The sequence below is a fragment of the Neofelis nebulosa genome, chromosome 6, assembly GCF_028018385.1.
Source record: "Neofelis nebulosa isolate mNeoNeb1 chromosome 6, mNeoNeb1.pri, whole genome shotgun sequence".
NCBI classification, from domain to species: Eukaryota; Metazoa; Chordata; class Mammalia; order Carnivora; family Felidae; genus Neofelis; species Neofelis nebulosa.
Window position 1 is genome coordinate 125,936,716 of NC_080787.1, and position 17,869 is coordinate 125,954,584.

The window sequence follows — 17,869 nt, forward strand, 5'->3', positions numbered from 1 at the left end:
ACTCTGGAGTATGTTTCTTAAGAATCTTTTCTCCTTCATGAATAGGTTTTGATGAATTTTTAAAATAGCATGGCTATAATAAAACTACACAAAAAAAATCTGTTTTTTTTTAAACTAACATTTCATGAAAAAAATATTTATTTATTTAACATTTAATGTTTATTTAAAAAATGTTAATCAAGCCAATTAGAAGTCCCTGCTGAAAGAATAAATCTGCTAAGAAATAAACTGTGTGAGACTGAGGGAAGTTCAACACTACCTAGTGCTTTGGGCAGATGCCCATAGGGAGTGGGTTACTTCCTGCTGAGGAAGCTGGTTTTCATAATTATGCAAGAAATAAGGCAAAGTAGGGGCACCTAGTGGCTCAGTTGGTTAAGCATCAACTCTTGATTTTGGCTCAGGTCATGATCTCGTGGTCCATGGGTTCAAGCCCCACCTGGGTCTCTGCTGATATGTGGAGCCTGCTTGGAATTCTCTCTCTCCCTCTCTGCCCCTCCCTCACTCGCTCTGTCTCTCTCAAAAATAAATAAATATTTAAAAAGGAAAAAAAAGTAAGGGAAAGTACTTAATGCCTTTAAGTCTAGAAGAGATGCTCACTTAAAAAAGATCTCTACTGTTACAGAAAATTTTAATATGGTTTTTTCTATATTTTTTAAATGTTTACTTTTGAGGGTTAGAGACAGAGCATGAACACAAGCATGCACCTCCAGAAAAAAGGAAGAGGGAATCCCAAGCAGGCTCTTCACTGTCAGCGCAGAGCCCAACATAGGGCTCGAACTCATGAACCATAAGATCGTGACCTAAGCAAAAATCAAGTGTTGGAGGCTTGACTGATGGAGCTATTCAGGCACCCCAACAAGGTTTTCTATATTTTTTTTAGAAGCAATTTGAGAGTGGGTTTTGCGCCACTGCTGACTTCTCTACCATAATGAGAAGTCATTCTCTAGATACTCCTGAGCCAGATGTAACCCTTCTAATGCATATGAAATTCAAAGGCTTTCATAATTTAAATTATCACTGTTACCAACTGACCATAATGGACTAGAATTCCTCATGAGATTTATTAATGCCTGCACATTTCTAAATTTCTATTTTAAAATAGAAAATGCTTACAAAAATCCTCCTGCATGTTTTAAAAGTAAACTTACCATCCTTCATTTGGTCATTCTCTCTACTCCTGAACATAAATTTTATAGAAAGCTGTAAAATTATTGTTAAAAAACTGGAGGATTACTCAAATTAAGATTTCAATGAATTTTAAAAACTAAACAATGTCTTCCACATAGACTTCGATCAGATTAAACAGGCAGAATTATTACTCACAAATAATCGGATATCCGTCCCTGCTAGCACAGGCTGCTGCTAATATTCTTCCGTTGTGAGAGAAAGCAAGACAAAAACATCCTCGTTCTCCTGCATTTAGTGAGAAGAGGTGCTTGTTTGGAATACGGCAAGCCTAAGAAAACATATATTAAGAAAAATAAGAAACATTAAAATATGAAGGCTAGTTGTTGATTCAATTACTAAGTGGTAGAGCTTTATTTTTTTTTTTTAAGTCCCTCTACTGTGATGCAGAGAAAGAGAAAAGCAAGTAAACAGAATGATGGAAAACTAGAGTAAATTATTTTACTTCCTAAAGAGGGAATCAGTTCTCCATAAAATAAAGTCAATTTATACTCAATAAATTGAGTACTAGCACTTAATTCACCTAAACTACGAAGCAATAATGCCATCATCTGGTACTCTAAAGTTGTCACTACTGCACAAAAGATATAGCCACGCACAAAAAAATGTCATATCAGATCTTTATTCCATGACACCTAATAAGTGATATTTGCTGAACCACAACTAATTCTGAGACCATAAATGCCCTATAGGGTCTAGCTTCAGCCCAGAATGTATGAATGCTCATTTTCTCTCTTTTTCTCTCTTAAAATCATCATTTGTGGCTGCCTTCCAAAAGGTACTTTCAAAGTAATCGATCACCTCTTGTTGGTTTCTTCTTCATTAATTTTATTAAAATTTCTTCGTTAATTTTTATGAATTACCAGACGAACCCAAAACTTTCCATGTATAATATCTACTGTAGAAAATACTACTTTTATTTGTCCTAGTTCTACTTCTTCCAAACTTTCGTGAGCCTTAGTTCTTGTTATTCTGAAAGTTCAATTAAACATATATCGGACCCTTACTATACGCTACGAACGTGGTACTACCTCACAAATATCTTTTAACATGTTCATCACAGCACCCTGTAAGTAACCATTATTTCTACATACAGTTAATAAGGATTCTTCAGAGGGTCAAGTGCAACTTGCCGGACCCAGTCAAAGACTATTAGCTCAAGAGTCTGCCTTCTGGACAGGTACCAGGTACGTCACAAGTAGCACCAAGATTCAGCAGCATTATTAGCAGGCAGCATTACAAGCAGCTACTAGGAAAGTGGAATATTCAACAGACATTTCTTAGGTGTCAACAAGGTAGTGGACACCACGCTACCCATCTTTGCCCTCCATTCTCCATCCGCACATTTTAGAAAAGGAGGGGTGATAAAAAGAGGATAAAAATTGAAGGAAAAATCAGGAGGTTTTATAAGCACTTGCTGCCGGCAGTAGATGCGGCTGAGGAAAACTGTGCCACACCACCAAAGTAAAATCACTGAAGCTACTACAATCTTCTTTGTATGACCAGGGTTTGGCACTGTACTAGAAGAGGCACTCAATGAACAATTAATAATAAAGGTCTTGCACATCTTGGACTCTTCTCCCTTCTTTCCTACCTGTCAGTCATTAAATTATGCTGGTTTTTGTTCTATCTTTCTCTTGTATTCATCCCATATTTTTCCTTTTTGTCACCATTATCCCAAGGTTAGACCCTTTTCCCTTCACACATTAATGACTACAACTGCCTTGTAGTGGGTCTCTCTCATTCTGATGTATCCTACCTCAAGATCTCCAACATGCCATGCCAGAATTAATTTGTTCTAAAATATGGTTATGAAGTACTATTATGCTTGTCTCCTACCCAAAAACTTTCCATTACTTCTCACATCCCACACAGTCAAGTATTGGGCTACCATTAGTGATACTCTATATCGTGGGCCCAATCAATCATACCATTTTATCTCTTATGCAAACTCTGGTTTCCAGCCAGCCATTTTTTAAAAAATGTTTATTTACTTATTTTGAGAGAGAGAGGAAGAGAGAGCACAGGGGAAGGGCAGAGAGATAGGGAGAGAGAGATGCCCAAGCAGGCTCTGGTCAGCACAGAGCCCGATGTGGGGCTCAAACCCACGAACTGTGAGATTATGACCTGAGCAGAAATCAAGAGTCAGATACTTAACCAACTGAGCAACCCAGGTGCCCAATCCAGCCAAATTTCTGAGTGCCTGAATACAGGAGGTCCATTCCCATTTATTTACAACTTTGCCCCCATATTGAAACACCCTTCCCGGTCCCTCTTCACCCACCCCTAACTTGGCTGCCTTTATTTTTTATTTTATTTTATTTTATTTTTTTTAACGTTTATTTATTTTTGAGACAGAGAGAGACAGAGCATGAACAGGGGAGGGGCAGAGAGAGAGGGAGACACAGAACTGGAAGCAGGCTCCAGGCTCTGAGCCATCAGCCCAGAGCCCAACGCGGGGCTCAAACTCACGGTCCGTGAGATCGTGACCTGAGCTGAAGTGGGACGCTCAACCGACTGAGCCACCCAGGCGCCCCTTGGCTGCCTTTAAAGTCTATTTCAAGCTCCCCCAACCTGTGGAATGAACCCTTCTTCCACCACTCCAGCTCACCTTCTTCATACTTGCAATTCTCAAATTGTTTTAGTTTCAGGATGGCTTCAGAGTCTTTAAAGAATTTTGAAGACCCCAAAAAACTTCTATGTGGATATAACCGTATTTATCATATTAGAAATTACAATTGAGAAATTTAAAGAACATTTCTTAACTCATTGAAAAAAATAACAAATAGCTAACCTATTAAATGTCAACATAAAGATGTTAGTCTTTTATGAAAAATAACTACATAAAATGAATTGTTCCACACTTTTGAAAAACTCTTTAATATCTTGCTTAATAAAAGACAGCCAAATGTTCATAATTGCTTCTGCTGTCACTCTCTTGTGCTATCACATATCACTTAGTCTCTGGAAAACTCCAGTGTATACTTAAGGGAGAACAAAAGTGAAGAAGATAAACTAAATCATAATGAAGTAATCAGAATCATTACAATTCTATTATGAAAATTAGGTGACTTTGTAGACGCCCTGAAAGGGTCTCAGGACTTCCAGCAGTTCCCAAATCGCACTCTGCAATTATCATCAGAACTGCCTTTCCTCAAGACTTGTCTGCAGTACACCTGACAGCGAACAACACGGCAACTGTCTCCTGCTTCCCCAACGAATGTTGAAGGTCTCCAAGAGCACAGTCTAATGTTACTCTATCATTATTATGTTCAAAGTATTTTATTATTTTTTTTACTTTAGAGAGAGAGTGTGAACCAGGGAGAGGGGCAGAGGGAGGGGGAGAGGGAGGGAGGGAGGGGGAGAGGGAGGGAGGGAGGGGGAGAGGGAGGGAGGGAGGGAGGGAGGGAGGGAGGGAGGGAGAGAGGGAGAGAGAGAGAGAGAGAGAGAGAGAGAGAGAGAGAATCTCAGGCAGGCTCTACATTCAGTGTGGAGCCTGATATGGGGCTCAACCCCATGACTCTGGGATCATGACCTGAGCCAAAATCAAGAGACAGATACTCAACTGACTGACCACCCACTCGTTCCATATTCGAAGTATTTTAAAATGACTTTAAGGGGGCACCTGGGTGGCTCAGTTGGTTAAGCAGCCGACTTCGGCTCAGGTCATGATCTCACGGTCAGTGAGTTCAAGCCCCGCGTCGGGCTCTGTGCTGACAGCTCAGAGCCTGGAGCCTGTTTCAGATTCTGTGTCTCCCTCTCTCTGACCCTCCCCCGTTCATGCTCTGTCTCTGTCTCAAAAATAAATAAACGTTAAAAAAAAAAAAAATTAAAAAAATAAAATAAAATGACTTTAAGATGTATCTGTGAAATGGGACTCAAAAAGAAAGTCAAATGTGATGCAAAATACAGAAAGTAAAAAAGTCTATGAAGGTAATTATTCTTATGTATATATTGAATGTTTGGATAAACTAAGATTTTGGATAAACTGTACCTGGCAATGTCTCAGATGTACAGAATGAACCACTCCACTCTTTGTGGAAATAAGTAAGAGATCTGCAAAACTGTATCAACAATGTTTCTTGCTACTGTAAAATATGCTAACCAGAAAGGAAAACATTAATAAAAGCTTAAATATTACTCAACTTGTGGCAGAAAAATATGCATGTATATATATCTCCATCAAAATGTGATTCAGGAAGAAGCTGGGAATTAAAAAATAAATCTCATGAACCCATTAAAAAAATCCATTTTTTAATAAAATCCATTTTACTAAGAAAACCCGTTATGAGATTTACTTCTTATAAACATCAGAAATCTGTTGTTTTAGGGGCGCCTGGGTGGCGCAGTCGGTTAAGCGTCCGACTTCAGCCAGGTCACGATCTCGGCGGTCCGTGAGTTCGAGCCCCGCGTCAGGCTCTGGGCTGATGGCTCGGAGCCTGGAGCCTGTTTCCGATTCTGTGTCTCCCTCTCTCTCTGCCCGTCCCCCGTTCATGCTCTGTCTCTCTCTGTCCCGAAAATAAAATAAAAAACGTTGGGAAAAAAAAAATTTAAAAAAAAAAAGAAATCTGTTGTTTTATTGCTGTTATGGGTTGAACTGTGTCTCCCAAAATTCATAGTTGAAACCCTAACTCTAGTAACTCAGAATATTTATATTCTAATAATAATATTTGGAGATAAAAATCTCTAAAGAGTTGATTACATTAAAATAAGGTTTTGTTTGTTTTTCTTAGGGTGGGGTCCTAAACTACTAAGACTACTGTCCTCACAAGAAGAAAAGACACCATGGATGAACACACACAGAGAAAAGACCATGAAAAGGCAGCAAGATGACAGCCATTTGCCAGCCAAGGAGAAAGGCCTCAGAGTAAACCAACCCTTAACCCTGGGACTTTAGCCTCCAGAACTATGAGGAGGTAAGCTTATGCTGTTTAAGCCCCCCCCCCCCCCCCCCCCAGTCTGTGGTATTTCTTTATCACAGCTCCAACCAACTGATAGAAAAAACCCAGGTCCCTAACAAAGAACCTAAGATAGTGCTTTTATTTTTATTTTTTTAAAATGCTTTTATTTATTTTTGAGAGAGAGGGCATGAGCAGGAGCAGGGGGAAGGACAGAGAGAAAGGGGAACAGAAGATCTGAAGTGGGCTCTGTGCTGACAGCAAGGAGCCGGACCTGGGGCTGGAACTCACAGTAATATCATGACCTGAGCCGAAGCTGGATGCTTAACCAAGCCACCCAGGAGCTCCAAGATAGTGCTTTCATAAAGCACATGATATGCACTCTCTATTATTAGTTGCCAAGTGAATTAATGAAAAGACAAGATTGTGGTAAAAAAAAAACAGGGATAATCTGAGAGTTTTAAGTAGCAAGCTAGTTACCCTCAGAACTGTTGGAGCTTTTAAAGTAAGGACACCTCTAAATGAATCAAGAATAATCCGGGGCGCCTGGGTGGCTCAGTCGGTTGAGCGTCCGACTTCGGCTCAGGTCACGATCTCACGGTATGTGAGTTCGAGCCCCGCGTTGGGCTCTGTGCTGACTGCTCAGAGCCTGGAGCCTGTTTCAGATTCTGTGTCTCCCTCTCTCTGACCCTCCCCCGTTCATGCTCTGTCTCTCTCTGTCTCAAAAATAAATAAATGTTAAAAAAAAAAAATTTTAAAAGAATAATCCAACACTTCACCTGCCCAGGTAGTCGTTTCCACTTCACCACTTCCTTGGAATCTTCTAGTCCAGGTTCTGCATCTAAGGAACTGGCCTCGTGGTGTCGTTCATAGTGCACTGGTTTACCTTTTTCCTCCTGAAGAGCCACCACAGAATGGTAAGACGGCTTTATCTAAATATGTATAGAAGTTGAGAAAATGTTAAGTATTGACTTAATCTTTTTTTCTTTTCTAGCACACAGGGTTTTTTAAATATTGAAACAAACAATATGGAAATGTTTTCAAAAGGTAATTCAGAAAAACATTCTACTTTTACGTACATTATTCTAAATAAGATGAAGGGAACTTGAAATTGTAGTTCTTTAAAACCAAAAAGCCTAGAAGTTGGGAGGAAAAAAACAATTCCAATGGTTGCATGAAATCGTCTTAATAATTCTATCCCTTTGTTTTTGCCTCTTCACCAACACCTACCAGATGTTATTTCACAGCTCTGATATACAATGGTATCTCTCCCCTTAATATGGCAAAACTGATACCCTAAAGACCTAAAGTTTTTAAACTGTGCTTTTCTTAAGAAGAGACTTAACTCCATTCAAATCAATGCAAACCAACCCTGTGGTCACAACTTACAATATCAATTACAAAATATCCAACTGTTCTGAAATGTCTCATTGCAAATAAGACAAAAACAAAAATTTTGTTTTAGAACCAATTCTTTGCTAAAGTCATTCATAGTTTTAATCTATGGAAAACAGCAGCAGAAACATTTACTGATTATTTGAATAATATCGTGAAAAGTGTGCCTATAAATCATGGTACTGCAAATGCCTGGACCAAATCTAGCTTGCTGTTTTTGTCAATAAAGTTTTACTGGAACATATCCATACCCATCTGTTAGCATTGCTTACATATGTGTTATGTACCTACTTTTACGCTACAAAGACAAAGTAGTTCCAACAAAAACTATATGACCTACAAAGTCTAAAATATTAACTATTTGGTCCTTTACAGAAAATATTGGTCAATTCCTACTTCATATCATTTTTTATGTTTAATTTTTAAAAACGAATATTATTTTTAAAAATTTTCCTAACACTGAAACTTTTATTTAGTACTAAAAAATTCGTTTAAGTGTCTTTTTTTTTTTTTTTTGAGAGAGAGAGAGCAAGAGAGGGCACACAAACTGGGGAGGGGGAAGAGGGAGAGGTCTAGAGGAAGAGAGAGGATCTTAAGCAGGCTCCATACCCAACACAGAGCCCAATGTGGGGTTTGATCCTATGACCCTGAGATCATGACTTCAGCCAAAATCAAGAGTTGCATGCTCAACTGACTGAGCCACCCAGGCACCGCCATTTAAGTATCTTTTAAAATATAAGCTCGCATAGGCTTAATACATAGCTGTTGAAAGTACTTTTATATTCCAGAAATCAATTAAAATAATTTTAGAGACCTTATCTTTCTAGAAATGGAAAATGTTACCATTTAATTTCAACAATGGAGAACATATATTTATATGTGCTATTAACTTACACATTCTGGAACTTTCAGTCCTCTTACAGTTACGTACAATGTTGATGGGTACCAATTTCTTGGGTGTTTTGACCACCATTCAAAAACCTCAACAACATTTAATTGGTATCGAGGCTTAGTAGGTGGGTAATACAGCTGCAAACGAAGTTTTGAATTGATGTTTACATTTCCATTGGCTCCGAGAAGCTTAAAATAAAAATTCATATAAAATATTACTTTCACTAAAAATAAATATATCCAGTAAAGCAATAGTACAAGTCAAAAACTCATTGAAGAAAAAAAAGATTAATATGGCATGATGAAATTCCTTAGAGATATAAAGCAAAGAATACTGAATTGGTTAAACATAATTCCAGATCATCTCAGCAAAAGGTAACCCAAACAACTTTTTACATATTTTCTTGATAGCCATCTGGCACGTACAAATTCAGGCTGTTGGTAAAGCACTTACATTACTGTGCCAGATGTTACTTTGCACAAAGGAGGTGATCAAAACACCTTTGTTTGTAATAACAATGATAAAATTAAAATGTGTATTATTTAAACACAGAAACAAATTTTCCATTTGTTTGTATCAGTTTTTTAATGGGAACATTTTAATGCTTTAATTTTCAAAAAGTCAAAATCATTTTCAAAGAGTAATTAACATAAAGGCATTCATTACATTAAAATATTTTAATCTACCTTCTTAAAAAAGTTTATTCAATAAAAAAACTTATTAAAACAACTTATACTTAAGTAAATGGAGATGCTTATGAGAAAAATAAAAATCTTACCAACTCAAAATAGGTCCTCTTTTACCAGAGCATGACTCTAAGTTGAAGATGTCTGTTTTCTTTCTTTCTTTTTTTTTTTTTTTAAGTTTGTTTATTTTGAGAGAGAGAGAGAGACAGAGATAGAGAACCTGAGCAGGGGAGAGAATCCCATGCAGGCTCCACACTGTCAGCGCAGAGCCCAACACAGGGCTCAATCTCATGAACCCTGAGATCATGACCTGAGCCAAAATCAAGAGTCAGACACTGAACCAATTGAGCCACTCAGGCGCCCCAGAAAATGTCTTTGTTAGCCGTTGTGTCCTCTACAAATTAGGAGTAGAAACAGTTTGGAGCTTTTGCAGCAGTTCAGACAGAACATGAAGGTGACAAACTAAGAGAACAGGGACTGGGTGCAGGGAATATACTGAGTAGCTGTTCCTGACTGCTGCAACTTGGAAAGGAGAAAAAGGGAAGATTCAAGAAAAATTCAAAGGTAGTGCTGTCCAACAGAACTTTCTGTGATGATAGGACTATTCTACATTTGTGGTCCTCAATACAACATACACTAGTCATCTATGGCTATCAAGCACTTGAAGTGTGGCTAGCACAATTGTGGAACTCAATTTTTAATTATATTTAATTTTAATTAATTAATTTGAATTCTAATAGCCACACGTGATTTGTGGCTACCAAAATGAACAGTGCGGCTCTAAGGCTGTAAATGTGGGAGACTGGGCTGATGGCAACACTATCAACTGAACTAGCAGATACAGAAGGGGTAAAGAATATAGGTAGAATGTTCAGACTATAGGAGTCTAGATATTTATGGGTCATCCAAGTTGAAATGTCTGAAATGTGAGGCAGAAGCAAGAAAAGTGGGTCTAAGAAAGGCAGATCAAAGCTGAAACTATGAGTAGGAGTGACGTTAAAGAGGTAAGTGGAAGACCATGCCAGAAACTGAAGGATGAGTACAGGGAAAATGAAGGAAACCAAGAAAACAGAGGTTCAAGAGAGTGATGGATCAAACACACATAGGTGTGATTAAAAAAACCTAAAGTGTTCACTCAATAATGTGGCAAATAGAAGTCACTGATTCATTTGGAGATGTTTGCATAGATGAAACAAAATCCAGATTGTAGTCTGTTCAGGAATGAAGCATCAATGAAGAAACAGAGCTGACAAAAATATAGCCTATCTCATCCCTAGCCTTCTAGGGAAGAATGTAAAGTCAATGGAGGTCGTAAGCTGAGAGTTGATGTTATGATATATAGGGGTAAACAACAGTTTCAATAGAGTGATAGAGTTGTTCAGTAATTAAATAGTAAGCTCTCAAGACTCCCTTCATAAATCCTACTCCTGTCTTAAGCTTATCATAAGGGAATAATATTTTAAGGAGATATTATTCCCCAGATTCTAAATCAAACTTTCCTATAGGTTGTTTTAATACCCACCAGGCAATCTAGTTTACACTAGTATGATGATTAGCATGAGTAAATGACTACAATCCAGCCAACATCCTGCTATTAGAACTTGGATAAATAAAGCTTTATTAAATTTAAAAGAATGGTAATATATATGTGCTAAATGAATTGAAAGTACCCTTAACTGAGAATTTGTATCTGGATAAGGGTCCTTTGGGTTTATTTGAACCCCTGTATAACTTTACAATATCCTAGGACATTCCTGGAACCAATGGTATAGGTATTAACACATTTAAATTTTAACTTAATCCATGCTACTTTCAAAGATGGATTTTTCCTAGTCACTGTTTCCATACATTTGTTCATTTTCTCAATAGACATTCACCATACACTTTCTGTGTACCACTAATAGGCTGGGAGCTAGTGGTAATTATGCAAGAGAGATTTTCAAGAGAGTAGTATGTCAAATGCAAAGAGATATGGTAAAATAAGGACTAAAGCATATTCAACAAATTTGCCAAAAAGAAGTTCCTGGTGATTTTGAAAAACTTACAATCTAATGAAGGGAATACATAAGTGTTATAATACAGGAAATACATAGAATACTTTACCCTTTATAGAGGGTGGAGAGGAGAGAATTCCTGATTTGCCATTTCTGCCAATGGCATAAAATGGATAAATAAAAACCTATGTGACACTTAAAGGGAAAAGGCTATGAGACATTATTGTTTCCCAAGTGCAGTTCGTAGTAAATACTGTAGCTCTGCACAAAAATTAGCATAAAAGGAACGAAAGTACTTTCTAGTAAGACCACACAATGACAGTATTTACTATGTGAAAGTAACCTTTTTTTATTTGTTTTGGCTTTTGCATTATTTTTCGCTCTAAATCAGTTTGGGGGGGGAGGGATATAAAAAAATTTTAACACGTTACAAAAGGGTGATTTTAGAAGGTGCATTGGACCAACTGATTCCTAAGTCCACTTTAGAATAACTTCCTCCCACAGCCAATCTGGCTGCCTTATAGCAGGCAGTCAGACTATACCTCTTCTAAAGACTCTCTATAACCCCCAATGAGGATTAAGTGCCTTACCTGGGTTTTCACACCATCCACTCTATAGCACATAATCACATAAGTAATATGGTTTTTAAAAAAAATTTTTTAACATTTATTTATTGCTGAGAGACCAAGAAACAGAGCACAAGCAGGGGAGGGACAGAGAGACAGGGAGACACAGAATCTCAAGCAGGCTCCAGCTCTGAGCTGTCAGCACGGAGCCTGATGTGGGGCTCAAACCCACAAACCATGACATGACCTGAGCTGAAGTCGGACACTTAACCAACTGAGACACCCAGGTGCCCAAGTAATATGTGTATACAGAAACTGAACTGGAGGGTAAGGACAATGTCTAATTTATCTATGAATGCTCTGTATTCAGCAGAGTGCCTGGCATTTCACAGACACTTAAAGCTTTATTGAGGGGCGCCTGGGTGGCACAGTTGGTTGAGCGTCCGACTTCGGCCAGGTCACGATCTCGCGGTCCGTGGGTTCGAGCCCCGCGTTGGGCTCTGGGCTGATGGCTCGGAGCCTGGAGCCTGTTTCCGATTCTGTGTCTCCCTCTCTCTCTGCCCCTCCCCCGTTCATGCTCTGTCTCTCTCTGTCCCAAAAAAATAAATAAAAAAACGTTGAAAAAAAAAAAAATTAAAAAAAAAAAAAAAAGCTTTATTGAATGGATGGATGCAAAAATGGAAAAGTTTTATAAAGTGTACAAAATAGGTTAATTTCAAGATGTTTTGTAACTCATTTATATTTGAAGTCAGAAATAGAGGATACCAGGAATAAAAGAATTTTTAACCTTATAATTATAAATTATATAAATTATGATTTATATATAATATATAAATTTACATGAATTTATATATAATATACATAAATTACATAAAATATAAAATTATAAAATTCCCCTTTTGTAAAAACCAACCTATCCATGTCTTTTATGTCTGCTGAAACACTCAAAAGACACCATCATTTCCTACCTAGATTACTGTTAACAATTTTTAACCTTAATCTTCCAGTACATATATCTGCACCCTCTCAAATCATCCTCCACCAAGCAAAGTAATCTTTCGAAAACATAAATCAAATTATTTTACCCCTTTGTTTAAAATCCTATAATGGCTTCCCATTGCTCTTTAGAATTCCACAATGGCTTTCTGTTCCTATAATGGCTTCAAAGACCTTGCATAGTCAAGACTCTGTCTACGTCAGCAATCTTTTCAGACACCATTTCCACCCTCAGTCTCTGTCCTCCAAAATCAGCGGCCTTTTGGTTATCTGAGTACATCCCACTCCTCCCAACATCAGGGTCACTGCATATATGGTAACTTCTACCTACCTACAACTCTCTCTCCCACTGCCACCATCTAGCTAATACTCAGGTTCAACCTCTCTTCTTTAGGAAACCTTTCTGTGACCTCCACACAGTATTTATAAAAATTGCAAGGAATGATAAATTGTATAATCAATTGTTTTATAACTCCTTTTCTTGCTAGAAAATGAAATCTACAAGGTCAAAGAGTTTATCTTCTTTTTCACTGACTAGAAAAGTTGCTGGCACACAGACAGTATCTTTTTCAATACTACATACTCAGAACCAAATAGTGTATCTGGCACATACTACATGCTCAATGAATATTTAAGAACCTGAATGAGTATGCTCTAAGCTTGAATTAACAATTCTTCTCCACTGCAATCTTGCCTCACATCACAACTCCCTATATGAAAGCAAAGTGACTTGGGGAAATGTAGCCAATCAGATTTGAAGATGATTTTTAAAGCATTTAAAATGGGTGAAAAACATACCTTGAGAAATGCCCAGGCAATTTTCCGAAAGCCACATTCTTGACTTTGAATTTCAGAGTTATTCTTAATTTCATCCATGCTTAAGAAATCAAGAATCTGTAAATAGGTACAAAAAATTACTTCAGAGAATACTAGCCTACATGAAATTTAGTATTTTCTAGTAAAATATTATTGAAATTAAAAGAATAATTAGTATACTTCACAGATGTTTTCTTCACATGGAAGAGAAGCATTTATCTCATTTCATTCACCTTTAAGTTAACTCATTCTGTCAGTGAGGGTCCATTTTTTTTGACCACTTTTATCTTTTATTAATAAATCATTTATTAAGAATTATTTCACATCCAAGACCAAATATTAAGTATCTCAAATATAGTCTAGGCACAAATACACCAAGCACAGAATTCTTAGGCTTTGATTGATTGATTGATTGATTAATGTCTGAGAGCAACTTCAAAAGATTGTTTAAAAAACCTGAGATCTGATCTCTGGGTCCTTCCTTGGATCACTTTCCTGAAGTTGGGGATTTTTCTCTTTGGATATGTGTTGTCATTAGGCTCTCAAGAGGATTTCTTTCATATCTCCATTCTGTCTGGATGTTCAGACTCATGGATGTGGACCCAAGCTGCCACAGACACTATCCGTGCTCTAGGTACTTGTCAGAGACGATCACTTAGAACTACCTGGTACTTTTCAAGAGCTCAGCTGAGATAGCAAGTCTTTACAGATTGCTTAAAAAATGATTTTAAAGACTTCTAATAGATACCAAATTGTCCTCAATAAACCCTTAAAAAGCTGAAGTCAAAAAGTAGTTTTGTTTGACAATAACATTATGTTAAAACTTAAGAAGCAACAAAGAATGTCATAATCCAACAATCTTTCTTAAATCTACTAATCTTACTAAAATAAATGTGAATGAGCATTATAACAAATGACAAATTTCTATGACAAAGAAAAAGTTCCTTGACATACAAGTTACATCACTTTTTAAAAAAATCACAACTTTGTGTACATCACACAACATAATCACAGAATGTAAATAGTGTTTATATAATAAACATATATAGATCATATGAAAGCTAAAGATCAGAAAAACATGTAATTCCACAAAATCAGTCATTGGTGCTCGTCACATCTTGCTGTTCCACTGCTAAAACTGTGCATCTTGCTTAAATGGGAAGAGAGGTTTCTCCACTTCCCTGGGCTTATGGAGAGATGACATGAAGAAGAGAAATGTGTATTTCAGGTTTAAATCACCTTCAAAAACAAATTACCTACACCTAAAATTGGAGTAACTTTGGGGAAATATTTCCTTTAAACTCTGAACCTTGATTTCCTTTGCTGGAAAAAAATCAGAATAACAAGTCAACTCAAAGGCCATCTATTCCATAAAACTTTCCCTGACTGCTCTGACTCTGCACTAACCCTCCACATCGAAGAAGTTCTACTTCCTCTTGGTTATATATTACACTGTCTTAGCTAAGCGATCTCTATTCCTCTTTATTGCCCTTGATAGTATATAAACTCTTAGAGAGTCCGATATGGTTAAATGAGTTTACATTTTATAAAACGGATTAAGAAAGAGGACTATATAGATACAGATTACATTCATCACCTCAGTTTACAGTCATGGTGTTGCTGTAAGAATTAAATAATAGAGTGAATCAAATGGCTAATTACTTGCACTAGTAAATGCTCAGGAAACTTGCTATTACTTGAATTTCTCACTTGTTATCTCCATAGCATATTACAAACACTAAATCCTGGGGATTCAATCCTCACACTACTTTGTTGCATTATTAAACTACTAAAAACAACAGCTTATATTTATGCAATTAAAATATTAATAACCAAACATAGTTTAAATCACTCTATTCAATCATACCTCAAAAAACAAGATGACTTTTGGGCTCTCACCAGAATCTCGAAGCAAATAGGGGAAGTTTTCATGAAATATAATTTGTTCTTCCCATTCTGGAAGTCTTGATTTTAACTGTTTGAAATCAAATGGCTGGGTCATAACAGGAAGAATGTAATCCACATTCTCTTTTTCACAGTAAGATGAAACAGGCCGTTCACTGTTCAAAAACAGATACGTCCAATAACACAATTAAGATTATTTTGAGAAGAGAAAAAAATATAGTGCTTGAGGTAAAGAAATAACAAATAGTCGTGATATATGATGAAAAATTATTTGGTTGTCCACTGAGAAAATTACAAATTTTATGAGACTTACAAGTGGTAGTATCCTACTATCATCTTGTATTTATATGCTATTGATTGGTTTCAGTGAATCATTTTATTACAGAAATAAAAAGCAAGAGTTCGGCATACAGAGCTACAATAAAGTAACTCCTTTAGAATCTTAAATGAGTCTATGATAAAATAGTACACTACATTTAAATAAGAAAATGAGTACAACAGGATTGCAAACCTTTTGAGGTATGTCATATTTTTTTTGTATGCCCTAAGACAAGGGAATAAGTGACTTTTTTGATAATCTTCATGTTTCTCATCCCTGTCATTTTTCAAACCAAATGACTTTTTTTGAATTCTAGTATAATTTATTTTACTGTGCTTTTCATTTGTAAGCTTCAAGCAGGTATGAGCTACAGAAGTAATACTAGAAAAAAGATTAAATTCAAGATTCATTTCCCTCATATGAGGCCCAGGTAACATACTAACTTCAAAAGAAAAACATGAAGTTAGACAATTAAAGCACTTATAGTGCAACAGGCAATGATTTACACTGCAAGTTACATGCCATAAATTAGTCATGAAGTTTGGGAGAAGCTCTCTCAACTCCCCTTGACTTAAAATCAATCCCTGGGGGCAGCTGGCTGGCTCAGTCAGTTGGGCATCTGACTTTGACTCAGGTCATGATCTTGCAGTTTGTGATTTCGAGCCCCACACTGGGCTCTTGTGCTGACACCCCAGAGCCTGGAGCCCACTTCGGATTCTGTGTGTGTCTCTCTCTCTCTCTCTGCCCCTCCCCGGCTCACGCTCTGTCTCCCTAAAATAAATGTTACAAAAAATTTTTAAAAATAATCACTGAATTAACATATGTTCTCCATTTCTTCTATAAAACATACTGATCAGTATCAATGGTTGATGAACACCGACAACTAGTAAACTCTTCTCTAATGCAAATCTTTATCTCTAATGATAGAAAATAGGACTTCTACTGCAGACAGTTTCAAATTCAAGGGTTGGCTGTGCAATTAAAAACATTACCTATCATCTTTCTTGACATATTGACCAGTATGCTCATCAATCACATGAATTTTTACCATTGGGTGAGAAATCATAAAATCAGATTTAAGTCGATCAGTTCGGTGAATGTAAACTCCCAGGACAAGATCATCATCAAGCAAACATTTGGGATAGACAGGACTATCTCGGCTTGTAACTTCATGAACACCATCACCACCTGTGTCTTCTTTATCATCTGAAACTACATACATGAAAGAAAATGTACATTATAATTAATTGTTCCCATAACAATATAGCAACAATATAGCAACCTAATCTTTACAATCCATGATTATTTGTCTTTGTAACAAAGTAACTTCAAAGGAAAATAAAGAAAAAGCCAGACAATAGCAGATTACACTCTAAGATAAAATATTATGTTTATGAATGCATTAAAATAGGGTGAGGAATCTTTCTTTTTTTTTCCCTAACAAGAACCAAGAACCCAAAAAGAAAATAATGAGAACTAAAGACAAAAAAGTGATTTTATTTAGGTATTTTCTAAGTAGAATATGTATCACTCAATTAATTTATAACTGTAATTTCTTCTTCTGGGTAGGAGGTAGCAGGTCAATGCTTCTGGCATCAGCAACTTGAAAAAGTCAAATGAATTACAAAAACCTTATTTTTAAAAGCATCATAACAGTACAGAGACAATGTATAGCAGATGGACTAAAATTCCAGAGAAGGAGAATCATTCAGTGATAAGCTGATGGACTGACAGCTCTTTTAGTCTCTGGGGACATTTGTTGATTCAGGGTGTACGCTGAGGATCAGGGTTTAGCCCTGCAAAAGGTCACCACTGGGAGAAAGAGTAGCAGTAAACTTTTAGCGGTTGATGGGGCTATAGCCATCATACTGGAGATTTGAAGAGCCTCAAACACATGGCTAATTTTTCCCCGCAAAACTGAACTGAGAGACTGAAGAGGTAGCGAAATCTCCCCAGTCTTGTGGTACTAGGAAACAATGACCCACCAGAGGAAGAGGCCTGAAACAAAACAGGCAAAATAAAGCCCTAGAGGGAATGGTCATTTTCCACCTATAGCCACTTTTCACCTGGGGTCACTTACCAATTCTGGGTGCAGCCAGAGGTTGAGAATCCAGGCATGGCCCCTGGAAGAAGGCCCCAACTGGGGGCACAGAGAAGCCAGCAGAAATTCTGGTATTCACGTGGGTACAGAGTAACAAAACTGAAGACTTGAGGGGC

At 37.0% G+C, this 17,869-nt stretch overlaps 1 protein-coding gene across 10 annotated transcripts in view; it reads right to left on the reverse strand.

Moving 5' to 3' along the window:
* The window catches only part of AHI1 (Abelson helper integration site 1), a 212,238-nt gene that overhangs the window by 165,334 nt on the left and 29,035 nt on the right, over positions 1-17,869 (reverse strand). For all 10 annotated transcript variants that reach the window (XR_009263326.1, XR_009263327.1, XM_058735365.1 and 7 more), the window contains 6 exons: positions 16,645-16,864; positions 15,296-15,488; positions 13,411-13,506; positions 8,373-8,558; positions 6,863-7,015; positions 1,324-1,456 (listed from right to left, as the gene is read on the reverse strand). Coding sequence is in view for 8 of the 10 variants with exons in the window: in XM_058735365.1 (XP_058591348.1) it covers positions 1,324-1,456; positions 6,863-7,015; positions 8,373-8,558; positions 13,411-13,506; positions 15,296-15,488; positions 16,645-16,864 (981 nt within the window). In the remaining 2 variants the exon portion in view is untranslated. The remainder of the gene's footprint in view (positions 1-1,323; positions 1,457-6,862; positions 7,016-8,372; positions 8,559-13,410; positions 13,507-15,295; positions 15,489-16,644; positions 16,865-17,869) is intronic.